A 15,047-nucleotide genomic window follows, 5' to 3' on the forward strand; every position below is an offset into this window, starting at 1 on the left:
ACCCCTTTCCCACCCCACCTTCTGCCCTTACCTCCCCCCCACTGTCCTCATCCATAGGTGTATGATTTTTGCCCATTCTCTTCATGAACCCCCCCATACCCCTTTCCCCCTGAGAATTATCAGCCCACTCCCTTTCTATGCCCCCGATTCTATTATATTCACCAGATTATTCTGCTCCTCAGGTTTTTAATTCACTTGATTTTTAGGTTGGCTTGTTGATAGATATGTATTTGTTGTTCATAATTTTTTCTCTTTACTTTTTTCTTCTTCCTCTTCTTTAAGAATACCTTTCAGCATTTCATATAGTACTGGTTTGGTGGTGATGAACTCCTTCAGCTTTTTCTTATCTGTGAAGCTCTTTATCTGACCTTCAATTCTGAATGATAGCTTTGCTGGGTAGAGTAATCTTGGTTGTAGGTTCTTGCTATTCATCACATTGAAAATTTCTTGCCACTCCCGTCTGGCCTGCATAGTTTCTGTTGAGAAGTCAGCTGACAGTCGTATGGGTGCTCCCTTGTAGGTAATTAACTGTTTTTCTCTTGCTGCTTTTAATATTCTCTCTTTGTCTTTTGCTCTTGGCATTTTAATTATGATGTGTCTTGGTGTGGTCCTCTTTGGATTCCTTTTGTTTGGGGTTCTGTGGGCTTCCTGGACTTGTAAGTCTATTTCTTTCACCAGGTGGGGGAAGTTTTCGGTCATTATTTCTTCAAATAGGTTTTCAGTATCTTGCTCTCTCTCTTCTTCTGGCACCCCCATAATTCTGATGTTGGTACGCTTGAAGTTGTCCCAGAGTCTTCTTACATTATCTTCAACTTTTTGGATTTTTTTTTTTTTTTGCTTTTTGCTTTTTCGGTTGAGTGTTTTTTGCTTCTTTGTATTTCAATTCTTTGACTTGATTCTTGTGTTCCTCTATTCTGTTTCTGGGTCTCTGTATAATATTTTTTATTTCAGTCAGTGTATGTTTAATTTCTAGTTGGTCCTTTTTCATATCTTCGAGGGTCTCGTTATATTTATCGGCCTTTTCTAGGATATTCTTAAAAAGTCTTATAACGGTGGTTTTGAATTCTATATCCAGTCGTTTGTTTTCCTCCATTTCTTTCGTTTGTGATCTGATTCTTTGACCCCGCATTTTCACTGAATCCCTGAGTTGGTAAGGTAGATATTTGTGCTAGGTTTCCAATATGGCCCAGTGGGTCTGCTTCCCCAGTTAACCTGAGGTGGACACTCTTGGTGCACCCCTTTGTGGACTGTGTGTACAGCCTTGTTGTAATTAAGTCTTTATTGTTGTTGGTATCACTGGGAAGAATTGACCTCCGGGCCAGTTGGCTGTAAGGATCAGCTGTGTCTATGCTGGGAGAAGCCCGGTGCTGGAGACAGCCTTATAGGATTAGACTTGCCAAATTGCAATAGCCTCTGTGCTCAGCTTGGATGGGGTGGAGTCTCAGTCTTGGCTTCCTGTCAGCCCCGCCCCTGCGCGCATGTGCACTTTCAGTCCTCCGCCTTCCCCAGCTCGAGTCTCCGCCTGAGAGTCCAGACTCCCCCCACAAGAGCGTGGGTCCCCAGGTGCTCGCCTGGAACTGGGGTTCACTGCAGTCAGAACTGGGGCTCGGTGCAGTCAGAATCCTCTGACTCCCCTCCACTAGGGAAAGCCTGTGGCAACCCCCGCAGCCTTTGTGCGCACCGGCGCGGCGCGGCGCGTGTGCGCACTTTCAGTCCTCCGCCTTCCCCGGCTCCTGAGTCTCCGCCCGAGAGTCCAGACTCCCCCTACAAGAGCGTGGGTCCCCAGGGGCTCGCCTGGAACCGGGGTTCACTGCAGTCAGAACTGGGGCTCAGTCAGGATCCTCTGACTCCCTTTCACTAGGGAAAGCCTATGGCTACCTCCGCAGCCTTTGTGCGCACTGGCCTGTGTGCGCCTTCAGACTTCTGCCTTTCCCAGCTCGCGGGCGGTCCGAGGCTTCCTTCCCCCTTCCGCCAGAGGAAGTCAGCCAAGCTCTCAGCCGCCCTTCCTCTCTGCGCGCACAAAGCCCCTTTGCCGTACCTCCAATTCTCTGTGAGCTTTTCTCCTTCCTTCTAGTTGTAGAATTTTCACTCAGCCTGCTTTCCTGTGGTTCTGGATGGTGTCCGTTCTGTCTTTTAGTTGTAGTTTTGAAATTGTTGTGCGAGGCAGCAGTTTAGGTGTTTACCTATGCCGCCATCTTGGTTTTCTCAGTAAATGATTATTTAAATAGATAACTGATTATTTCCTTCTTTGCCTCATGAAAGAAATTATGTTTCAAGATGGCTTGGTGAAAATCCTTTTGTGTTACAACAGTGTTAGAATACTTTTTTGAAGTACAAAGAAAAATATAATTATATTAATTTTAGGCTCTATTATATATATATATATATATTTAAAATATATTTTATTGATATTTTATAGAGAGGAAGGGAGAGGGATAGAGAGCTAGAAATATCGATGAGAGAGAAACATCGATCAGCTGCCTCCTGCACACCCCCCACTGGGGATGTGCCCGCAACCAAGGCACATGCCCTTGACCGGAATCGAACCCGGGACCCTTCAGTCCGCAGGCCGACGCTCCATCCACTGAGCCAAACCGGTTTCGGCGGCTCTATTATATTTTTAACAGCCACAAAGAAATATGTTGGGAGGTTCACTATAAGACTTTCAACTTTGTATAACATTCTTCAGCTTAATTTAATCAGGTCTAAACTAAAGTAGGCTAAGTTTTCAAATATTAGCAGTATGGTATCTAAAAGCAGTTTACTACTGCTTACATCAACAGTTACATCCTCAGATCAACCTTTTACCTTCCTCAATGGGAACAAATCACAAACATTTTAAGTTACAGTCTACCTTTCAGTCTGTCTTTTAAGGCACTGTTCTTCATTTTCTCACTAATATAAGGTGCTTTACAAGTATTAACAATAACCTGCTATACTTAACGGTTTGTATCCTTTCCATTCATTTGTTTAAATCTGGAATGTAAATCCCTGTGTGGCATCTGATTTCTAATGGAGAAAAAATAACTGATCAAGCACAAAATTTTACGCTAAGGATAGTTTTCTATATGGATATTATACTTTAAATTAATTCCATTTTTAAAATGATAGCCAAAACGCCACCTGATTGATGCTCATTTGGCACATTCTTTTTTCTGCTTGTTTAGGGGGTAAAAGGAGAGGCTTATGAGCAACAGTAAGCTCTCCAAATGTTTGTATCAGACCCCCATCATCCCAAACCCGCTGGTGCTGTTCCCTTGCTTCCTCCAATCCTCCCTCGTGTTTGGGAGAAAGCGCATCATCCGGAGGGCTCTCCCCCACAGGAGCTGTAGCCCCAGGGGCTGGAGGATGCAGCAGAGGCACCGATGGTGGACTCGGAAGCCTCTGGCAGCCTTCCCCCATCTGTCTTGATTCCCCTGCCACATTCCTCCATTCCCTTTCTGGGGCGGGCTCTAGGCAGTCCTGAATCAGGGACCACAGACTGAAAGTAGAGGCAGGCATTTCCTCTGGACCTTCAGCTATATAATGATCACAAAGTTGTTTTCCTACCTTCTCCCATGCCTCTATATTTACCTTTTCTTTCTCAGAAAACCATGGGCAGGTTTTACTCACAAAATCCAAAAAATTGAAAAGCTGTTCATACCTCACAGAACAGCCCCTTGCTTAGAGCATAGCCTTAAGCATGGATACGCATACATTCTTTCCCTGCGATCTTGAATTTCCCATGTTTTACACCTAGCTGGTACTACACCCCTTCCTTCCTTACTGCGTGTGCACGCCTTGAGGCCTCCTTTCACCTGACAATTGCAGTTCCCTCACACTCAGGTCCACATTGAGTGCCACTTGGGCCGAACTCAGCCCTGCGTTGGGCGCCACTTGTGCCGCACCAGCACAGCTAAGGGTTCGGTGAGCCTGAGGGAGGGCTGGTGAAGGATGAAGAAAAGACAGACAAAGAGAATAAGCTGGGTCTAGGTGGATCTTCTGTGCATGACTAAGACCACAGAGAAGATCCAGACTGCAAGCTGAGCCTTTATTTTATAGTCAGAGGTAAACAAGGTAATTTACAATGTTCTTGTAAGTTTCACTTATTTTGGCAGCACTTGCTGCACCTCCCACAGCCCATTAGCTACCCAGGAAAGATCTAGGGAGCAGTCACAAGATCAAGCTTAATTATGCTAAGAGGGCTGTGCCCTCTAAGCTGGGACTTGTTTGCGGCTTTGCCAGCAGGTTAGTCAGAGGCTTAACCCTATAACCGCTCCCTACAGAATTGTGTAGAGCCTGTTTCACTGGGGTGGGATAGCTAGAGATATTAGGCTAAATGGGTTGTTGGATTTATTTATTTTGGATTTTATGTTGCTTTTGCTGATCATTCATTGATTCAGTAAAACAAATGTGTGTTGAATTATGTATACTCTGTGTTATCCTGAGTGCTCACTGAAATAAATAACATTTCACATTTGAGACTTATCGTTGAGGAATGATTATTTTTTTTACTTTAAATAATGTTTTTATTTTTCAGTTATAGTTGACATACATTATATTAGTTTCAAGTGTATACCCCAGTGATTTAACATTATATAACTTACTAAGTGATTACCACAATTAATCTAGTACCCTGTCAAACACCATACATAGTTATTACAGTATTATTGACTGTATTCCCTATATTGTACTTTACATCCCCACGACTATTCTGTAACTGCCAATTTGTACTTCTTAATCCCTTCACCTTTTCCACTCATTTCCCCAGCCCCCTCCTATCAGACAACCATCAAAATGTTCTATCTATGAGTCTGTTTCTGTTCTGCTTGTTTATTTATTTTTCTCTTTAGATTCCAAGTCTAAGTGAAATCATATGGCATTTGTCTTCCTCTGTCTGACTTATTTCACTTAGCACAACATCCTATAGACACATCCATATTGTTGCAGATGGCAAGATTTCATTCTTTTTTATGGCTGAGTCATATTCCAGTGTATATATGCAATACTTCCACTTTATCCATTCATCTTAGGCTGCTTCCATATCTTGGCTATTGTAAATAATGCTGCAATGATATAGGTGCATGTGTCTTTTTAATTAATTTATTTTTTAAAAATAAATTCCCAGAAGTGGAGTTGCTGGTTCCTTCTTTGTCTTGTGTTATATAGCCTTCGTTTTAAAGTCTATTTTGTTGGTATAAGTATTGCTATTTTAGCCTTTTTTGGTTTTCATTTTCATAAAATGTTTTTTTCTATACCTTTATTTTCAGTCTGTGTGTGTCTTTCAATCTGAAGGGAATCTCATGTAGACAATATATGTAAGGGTCTTGTTTTGTTATCCATTCAGCCATTATATGTCTTTTGATTAGAGCATTTAATACATTTGCATTTAAAATAATTGGTGATAGATATGTATTAATTGTCATTTTATTATCCATGTTTTAGACCTTTTTTTTTCTTCTTAAAGATCATTTAACATTTATTGTATTACTGGTGTGGTGGTGTTATCACTCCTTCAGCTTTTTTTGTTTGTTTGGGAAGCTCTTTATATGTCCTTTTATTCTAAACTAGTAGCCTTGTGCACGAATCCGTGCACCAGTAGCTCACCAGTAGCTCACTGCTGCCCTCCAGTAGCTCTCTGCTCGCTGCCCCACCCTCCTGTAGCTCCCCTGCCCCCCCCATAGCTTGCTGCCCTGCCCCCTCCTATAGCTCTCCGCTGCCTGCTTGTAGCCAGTAGCTCGCTGCTGCCCTCCTGTAGCTCTCCGCCTGCTGCCCTGCCAGGCCGCTCATACTGCCCACTCTCAGCGGCGGCCCCCCTGGGACTGGGGGACTCCGGTGTGGCTGAGAGGACTGGGCACTGCCATCTTGTGGCTATAGGCGCTGCCATCTTTGTGATGGAGTGACAGTTAATTTGCATATTACCCTTTTATTAGATAGGATGATAGCTTTGCTGGGTAGAGTAATCTTGGTTATAGGTCCTTGCTTTTTATCACTTTGAGTATTTCTTGCCACTGTCTTCTGGCCTGCAAAGTTTCTGTTGAGAAATGAGCTGACAGTCTTATGGGAGCTCCCTTGTAGGTAACTAACTGATTTTCTCTTGCAGTTTCTGAGATTCTTTTTCTTTGATTTTTGTCATTTTAATTATGATGTGTTTTGGTGTGGCCCTCTTTGGGTTCATCTTGTTTGGAACACTCTGTGCTTCTTGGACTTGTATATCCATTTCCTTCACCAGATTAGGGAAGTGTTGTCATTATTTTTATAAAAGGTTTTCAATTTCTTGTTTTCTCTCTTCTCCTTCTGTGGTGCCCCCATGATATGAATATTGGTATGATTGAAGTTGTCCTAAAGGCTCCTTACACTACACTCAGTTTTTGGATTCTTTTTTCATTTTGCTGTTCCGACTGGGTATTTTCTGCTTTCTTATTTTCCAAATCTCTGATTTGATCATCTGCTTCATGTACTCCACTGTTGATTCCCTGTAATGTATTCTTTATTTCACTTAGGTCTTCATTTCTTACTGGTTCTTTTTTATGTTTTTTAGTTCCATTTTTATGTTTCTTATCTTTGTTGAAATTCTCACTAAGTTCATCTTCTCTTTCCCAAAGTTTATTGAACATCTTTATAACCAGTTTTTGAACTTTGCATCTGGTAGATTGCTTGTTTTCATTTTATTTAGTTCTTTTTCTGCAATTTTTTTCTGTTCTTTCATTTGGATGTGGTTTTTTTTTGTCCCCTCATTTTGTCAGCCTTCCTGTATTTGTTTCTATATATTAGGTAGAGCTGCTACATCTCTTGGACTTTGTATGGTGGCATTAATTAGTAGTGTCCTACAGGGTCCAGTGGCACAGCTTCCCCGATCACCTGAGCTGGTCACTCCAGGAGAGCTTCCAGCTTCCCAGAGTGGGCAGTGTACATCTTGTTGTAGTTGAGCATTGATTGCTGTTGGCACCTCAGTGGGAGGAATTTACCTCCAGATCAGTCAGCTGCGAGGACTGGCTACAACCACCATAGAGGATCAGCTGTGCAGGCGCTGACACCATGGAACAGGACTTACTTCAGCAGGGCTCTGATGCCTTCTGAGTCTGCTCCTTGAGTGTGTTGCTCATGAAGGCAGTTAGGTGGTGCTTTGATGTGTTCTGAAACTGTCCACCAGGTGTGCTGACCCTCGGGTTTCCAGGGAGGAGCAGGCCAAATTTGGGGCCACCTGGCATGAGCTACAAAGCAATCTGAAGATGGCTGCTACTTGTGCTGGGCTTGGAGGTGCCTAGGAGAGGTCAGCCCGTGAACTAAGGCCAGCTGCCACTGTTGTCAGGCCTGGAGGCACTTAGTGAGAGGTATAACACATCTCAAGGCCAGATGCGCTTGTTTGAGAGATTTTAGAAAAGTCTGAAGCATGAGCCAAGAGAGGCCATTTATATGGAAAAGCCACTGGATATGTGTAGATGGGCTGCAGTTGGGTGGGGCAAGGTCTCAGGGAATTACCAGGGTGGGGTGAACAGTATTAGCCACGTTGATGAAGACTCAAATATGGCATTGTCTGCCAGCTCTTTGGGAGGAGGGCTCAGAAAAGGAACAATGACCTCTGCCAGCACTTCTGTCTGGAAAAAAGTTGTCCCTTCAGTTCTTGTCCTAATGCCAGGCAATTAGTTCCTCCTCATATGTTCCTGCACCATTTGAGCTGCTGTCCCAACACTGTAGCTCACAGCAAGTAAGTCTTTTCTCCTGTGGGAGCCCTTTAAGAGGAACGCTTGGGACTTAAGCTGCTGTCTGTCTCACTCAGCCACAATCCCTATTGGATTTTACAGCCAGAGATTATGAAGACTTCTCTTCTTGGTTTGGAACCCTGGGCTGTGTGCCCTGGTGTGGGGCTGGGACCCCTTCGCTCCTCAGCAGGGAGCCTCTGCAGCCCAGATATTCCTTCTGATTTTTATCTGCCACACGTGAGTGTGGGACCACCCCCTTCTGCATTTCCACCCCTCCTAACAGTCTTTTTTCCCCTTCTACCAATCTGTGTGTGGTTGTGGAAGGAATCAAGTAAAAAGAAGTCAGACAATAAAAACTACACTTGCCCTGACCGGATGGCTCAGTTGGTTGGAGCATCATCCTGTACACCAAAGTGATTGTGGGTTCGATTCCTGATCAGGGCACATACCTAGGTTTTGGGTTTGATCCCTAGTCAGGGCACATACGAGAGGCAACCCATCAGTGTTTCTCTCTCACACCATAGTGACAGAATTTAACTTGAAAAAATTCATTTGGCACCAGTGTATACAAAAGAGGCTTTTCAGTTCCTGTGATTTCTTCAGATGACACAGACTTTAAAATTTTTTCCTCTACAACAGCACCATAAAATACATAGCTTACAAAATGATTTCTTTAGTACAGTGTAAAAATGAAAGGGTCATTGTATGTCATATTTGAAATAATAGCCTGTTTTTCAGGTCATTCCTTAAACATCATCCTAGCATTCTAAGTAACTATGAAGGATGGCTGATTGTAAGCATCAACATGGAGAAAAGTAATAAGTGAACATGTACCATTTCCCATTCTTAGCTGTAGACTGGTTTACTTGAGAATACCCACATTTAATGCTCATTGTGTATCATTTTTGTGTAGTTGATTCTTGGCCTTTAAGCAGTAGTAACCCAATAAATTTTTAAAATAATAAATAAGTTTATTAATTAGTCTCTGGTGTGGTGTGGGGCCTTGAGATTGTGTCTGGATTTCCATGGTAGACAGACATGGTGTTTTAGCTAAGGTTGCCTGCTTTTTGAGGCAACTGAAGGAACTTCTGGGAAACAAAGACACTCAGGTCTCCTTGAACATTGCCATTGAGCCTCATGCTTATCATATTTTAGCTGACCAGAGAGCAGGTTAATCTTGAATCATTATGGGTATTTGGTCAAAGATTTTGAATTTTGTATTACATAGTGGGTTTAAAGGAAAACACTCTTCTTTTATTTATTTATTTATTTATTTATTTATTTATTTATTTATTTATTTATTTTAAAATATATTTTATTGATATTTCAGAGAGAGGAAGGGAGAGGGATAGAGAGCTAGAAACATCGATGAGAGAGAAACATCGATCAGCTGCCTCCTGCACATCCCCTACTGGGAATGTGCCCGCAACCAAGGTACATGCCCTTGACCGGAATCGAACCTGGGACCCTTGAGTCCGCAGGCTGACGCTCTATCCACTGAGCCAAACTGGTTTCGGCGGAAAACACTCTTCTTAAAATGAACCTTTAAGAGTAAAGATTTAAAATTTTGTATTGATTTTTGTATTTTCTGAAAATCTATTATAATCCCTAAGGCTTTCAATTTTAAATTTTTATAATTGTTTTAGAAATTACCTTATACTTCTGAAAAAATACCTCATTATAATTCAATTAAATATTAGAAGTGACATATATTTGGCAAATAAGTATTATTCATATCTTGTTATACAGAATAATAACAAATAATTTTTAAGATTTAAATATAATTAAAAGAACCAACCTCTTCTATCTCCCTTTAAAAAGTAATTTTCTCAAAAAATTCTCTTATAGGTAACAGAAATCCAAGACTGGAGTGCATCAAGCCCACATAGCGCAGCATATGTTCTCTGGGATAATGGTGCTAAGAACCTTTACAGAGTTGGCTTTGAGGGCATGGTAAGTAGTAAGAACCACAAAAGAAAATATTTGATGGATGAAAGAAGGGAAATAATTGTATTTTTGAGTTTTTTCTTTTGTCATCTTTTTTTGTCAGAATACAGCCACCTGAATCATCATGAATATGCAATAGGAGGGGAAATCTATAAAGTGAAAATTTAATAAACATTACATTTTTACTATATTTGTTTGAACTATTTAATAGTCAATGTAAGAATCTAAGACTTAAAATCATCTGTAAGGCTGTTCCTTGTCAGGGGCATGGAAAATAGCATTATAATAAGATTTTTATGGTGTATTTGCATTCTAGGCTTTGGTGGCTGATCCTATATAATAAAAGCCTAATATGCTAATTGTCCGGTCGTCCGGTTGTTTGTTCAACCAATCAAAGTGTAATATGCTAATGATATGCTAAGGCCGCTCAACCACTCGCTATGATGTGCACTGACCACCAGGGGGCAGACAGTTGACCGGTCGACCAGTCGCTATGATGTGCACTGACCATCAGGGGGTAGACGCTCCGACCGGTAGGTTAGCTTGCTGCTGGGGTCTGGATGATCAAGACTGAGCGAGATGGGCTGGACATTCCCTGGAGCCCTCCTGCGGTCCCTCCCTGGCTGGCCAACTTTCCATGTCCCTCCCTGGCCCCAATCGTCCACTGGTGGGGTCTCTTGGCCTGGCCTGTGCCCTCTTGCAATCCGGGACCCCTTGGGGGTTGTTGGAGAGCCGGTTTCGACCCGATCCCGCAGGCCAGGCCAAGGGATCCCACTGGTGAATGAATTCGTGCACTGGGCCTCTAGTAAAAATACAAATTACAATAGATGTTAAAATTATTTTTTTTGTTTTTGAAGTTTACCCTAAGGTTTATATTAATAATAAAGTGTAATAGTAATGTAATAGTTGTGTAATCAATACATATATTCAAGCACCCTATTTCATGTTTCTAAAATATAAAACCAATTGCCCCTCTGCTTTCTTTTTTTATTACAATACTAGTGGCCCAGTGCACGAAATTTGTGCACGGGGAGGCGGTTGTCCCTCAGCCCAGCCTGCACCCTCTCCAATCTGGGACCCCTCGGGGGATGTCCGACTGCTGGTTTAGGCCCGATCCCTCGTAATCCGGGATTGTTGGCTCCTAACCGTTTACCTGCCTGCCTGCCTGATTGTCCCTAACCACTCTGCATGCCGGCCTGATCACCCCTAAATGCCCCCCCGCCAGCCTGCTCACCCCCAACTCCCCCCCCAATCTGGCCTGTACACCCCCAACTGTCCCCCCCCCCCCCCCCGCCGGCCTGATCTTGCCTCCAACTGCCCCCCTGCCGGCCTGGTCGCCCCCAACTTCGCCCCCTGCTGGCCCCCACCTGCTCCCACCCGTCAGCCTGATTGCCCCCAACTGCCCCCCCTGCCATCCTGCTCGCCCCCAACTGTGCCCCCCTGCCAGCCTGCTTGCCCTGAATTGCCATTCCCTGCCGGCCTGATCACTCCTAACCGCCTGTGCCTTGGCCCTGCCACCATGGCTTTGTCCAGAAGGACGTCTGGAAGGTTTTCTGGAAGGTCTCCTGGTCTAATTAGGTTATTATCCTTTTATTAGTATAGACTAGAGGCCTGGTGCATGAAATTCATGCTGGGGGGGGGTCCCCCTCAGCCCAGCCTGCACCCTCTCCAATCTGGGATCCTTCTCACAATCCTGGACTGCTGGCTCCTAATCGCTCGCCTGCCTGCCTGGTTGCCCCTAACTGCCCCCGCCCCCCCTTTCCCTGCCAGCCTTATCGCCCCTCACTGCCTCTGCATGCCGGCCTGCTCACCCCTTACTGCCCCCCCCTGCCGGCCTGGTCGCCCCCAACTGCCCTCTGCTGGCCTGGTCTCCCCTAACTGCCTCACCCCCCCCCCCCCCAGCCTAATTGCCCCCAACTGCCCCTCCTGCTGGCCAGTTTGTCCCCAACTGCACTCCCTCCGCTGGCCTGGTCACCCCTAACTGCCCCCCTTGCCAGCCTGGTTGCCTCTTACTGCCCCCCCCGCCGGCCTGGTTGCTCCCAACTGCCCCCCTGCTGGCCTGGTCACCCCCAACTGCCTTTCCTGCCAGCCTGGTTGCCCCTCATGGCCCGCCCGCTGGCCTGGTAGCCCCATGCAGCCTGCTGTTCAGTTGTTTGGTTGTCCCTCACTAACCCCCCTGCCAGCCTGGTCATAGGCAGCCATCTTGTGAGGGCGTGAGGGTTAATTTGCATATTATCTCTTTATTATATAGGATTATTGACCATATTTCTGATGCTGTACTTGCAATCCACATGGCTGTTTTGTAACTGCCAATCTGTACTTCTTAATCCGATCACCTTTTTCTGCTGAGAGTATGTTTTGAATGAACATTTTGTCTGTTTTAGGTATTGTGCTATACTTGACGTTTTCAAGAGTGATTTTTCTTTTCCCTTCTTAGTCTGATCTGAAGTGTGTCCAGGATGCCAAAGGAGGTTCTTTCTACAGAGATCACTGCCCTGTGCTAGGTGAGTTAGCAGACTGGAGGAAATAACTAAATAATGGGTCAGAGTTCATGGAATTTGAAAAATATTTAAGTGGACTTTTAACAAATTAGTTACCATTAAAGCTATTTGAAGAGATTTTTTTTGGTCTTGTTTTGGTTTTAAAGAATTGTCCTTTTTAAAAATAATATATGTTTTTATTTATTTCAGAGAGGAAGGGAGAGGGAGAGATAGAAACATCAATGATGAGAGAGAATCATTGATTGGCTGCCTCCTGCACACCCCCTACTGGGGATTAAGCTCACAACCTGGGCATGTGCCCCTGATTGGAATTGAACCCGGGACCCTTCAGTCCACAGACTGATGCTCTATCCACTGAGCCAAATCAGCCAGGGCAAGAATTTGTTATTTTTAAATGATTTATGTAGACACTGAGTTGTCATATCTTGAGAATTGACATGCCATTTATGTCATAATATATTTGAAACTTTTTCTTTTAACTGTAAACTTATTATTGAAAAATTTTGTATTAGATATTACATCTCTTCACTATTAAGAATAGAATCTGACAATTTAAAGCTTATGGAATCGTTAGAATTTCCTTTCTAATGCAAGAACAACTCCCAAGATTAAGGTAACATAATAAATATAATTTCACATATCATTAAGATAAAAAAGAATAAAACCAAATCTACCTTCATTTTATAGATTCTTTATTGTTGTCATGATGAACATTTATCACATTCATCCGATTAATAAGCCTTTAGTCTCTGAATGCTTTTCTTTCTCATGTAGACTCTGTGTTCCTCTTTCCAAATGATTGGATTTGCTTTTTTGATTAAAAGTGTTCTTTTCTTGCATGACACCTTATTATTTTTAAAGGAGAATATAAAAGAAGTACATATGTTTTTGCTGAGAGCATCCATTTCTCTTGCTACCAGAAACTTTCTTGCGATCCCAGGTTTTGGCACCGAAAAAAAAAAAAAGAAAAAAAAGAAAAAAAAAAAAAAAGAAACTCTTGTGTCTTGCCTTCACAAGAAAAGGATAGAATCAACATACACATTTTGGATCCCTCATTGTAGTGTTTCATGATTATTAATCCTTGAAATCTTAGAGCTTGTTTTTGTTTAAAAATAATGCAGTTGCATGTTGTTGCTATAACTTTCTTTTTCCTTCATCAACCCCCTCTGCAATTACAGGTGAGCAGAATGGCAACAGGAATCCTGGTGGGCTGCAGATTGGTGACCTGGTAAATATAGATCTTGATCTAGAAATTGTACAGTCTTTGCAGCATGGTCATGGAGGATGGACTGATGGCATGTTTGAGACTTTAACTACAACTGGAACTGTTTGTGGCATCGATGAAGATCATGACATTGTAGTACAGTATCCAAGTGGCAATAGGTTGGTGCTATTTCTTAATTTTCAGTAATGGCAAATAAAGCTAGAGAAAAGAGCCTTAAAGTAAGCAAATAATGTGATATAACCAAAGAGTCTTTAAAGGTAGTTCTCAGTAGGTAAAAATCCAGAATATGATGGTAAGGTGGAAGGGAATAAATGTCAAGAAGTGTTTGTGTGTGTGTGTGTGTGTGTGTGTGTGTGTGTGTGTCTCCTTCAGGGAGCAGAATATACAGTATATTGTGTCATTCTTAGGTCCAAGTATAGCAAAAAGTTTTGTGTTCACAATGAGTCCATCTATACTGAATGAGAAGGATAAAATTAGTACTCTTCTGGCCCATATCTCCAGAGTTATATCTTGGTAATACAGCTTTCTCTGCCACAGACACATACACACACACTAATCCTTATCAGCAACATAGAATTACATGCATTTTCTCACTTCTATTCCTTTGCACATACCATTCCCTTCATGCAGAATACCCTTCCCTCCTTTATCCCCTCTTTCTCTGGATTAACTGGTTTGTATCCTATAAATATTGAGCTTATATACTTGGGAATCTCCTCTCTCCTTCCACTCTCCTTGGTGTACGCATACATTATTCATCTGTTTAAGTCTCCTGTTATCTATTGAAATGATTATTTATTTGACCTCTAGGTTGTGAGTTTCTTAGAGACGGGGCCTGTACCTTTTATGTATTTGCTCTTTAGGGGTCAAAATACGCCTAATTTACTCGTATGTTTATGGCATTTTAAAGAAAAAGTAGTTAAATTGAATAATTGTCCAACTTTATTGCTGACATGTACATAAAGAAACAGGTTATTTTTTTCTGCTTTTTAAATTTTTTTATTTTTCAATTATAGTTTACATTCAATATCTTTTGTATTAGTTTCAGGTGTACAACAGAGTGGTTAGACAATCATATACTTTACAAAGTGTTCCCCCAATACTTCCAGTGCTCACCTGGAACCATACATAGTTATTACAATATTATTGACTATATTTCCTATGCTATATTATACAGCCCTGTGACTATTTTGTAATTACCAATTTGTACTTCTTAATCCCTTTATCTTTTTCACCCAGTTCCTCCTGAGGTTCTTTAGGGAATTAGAAAAATTAACATTAAGTTGCTTACCAAAGTATAGAATTAGTTCTAATTGTATTCAGATTTGATACATGACTAGAGGCCCGGTGCATGAAATTCATGCACTGGTGCGGTCCCTAGGCCTGGTTGGCCATCAAAGCGTTAGTGTCTGGTGTGGAAGGGCAGGTACCCACATGCCCCCTTCTGCCTGAGTCATTGGGCCCCCTCCCGACTCCCTCAGTGCCTGGGAGCCGGCCGGTGCCCCTCCCCGCTCCCCACCACCACTGCTGGTTGCCATCTGTGGGGCAATCGGGCCCAGCTTGCATCCGCCTTGGCTGCCCGCTCACTTGCTCCACCATCCTGCTGCGGTCCCACTCTTGTCGGGGCCCAACGGGGCCTGCAGCTCCTCCACTGCTGCCCGCTGCCAGCACTGTGTCGCTGACGCCTGTCAT

The 15,047-nt window shown here is 43.0% G+C and overlaps 1 protein-coding gene across 1 annotated transcript in view; it reads left to right on the top strand.

Annotated features, from left to right (window-relative positions):
- The window catches only part of MIB1 (MIB E3 ubiquitin protein ligase 1), a 123,705-nt gene that overhangs the window by 41,964 nt on the left and 66,694 nt on the right, over positions 1-15,047 (top strand). The window contains exons 4-6 of the mRNA XM_080684714.1: positions 9,531-9,635; positions 12,067-12,133; positions 13,309-13,513. Of these exons, the coding sequence (XP_080540840.1) occupies positions 9,531-9,635; positions 12,067-12,133; positions 13,309-13,513 (377 nt within the window). The remainder of the gene's footprint in view (positions 1-9,530; positions 9,636-12,066; positions 12,134-13,308; positions 13,514-15,047) is intronic.

This window comes from Plecotus auritus, assembly GCF_963455305.1.
Source record: "Plecotus auritus genome assembly, chromosome: 8".
Taxonomy (NCBI): Eukaryota; Metazoa; Chordata; class Mammalia; order Chiroptera; family Vespertilionidae; genus Plecotus; species Plecotus auritus.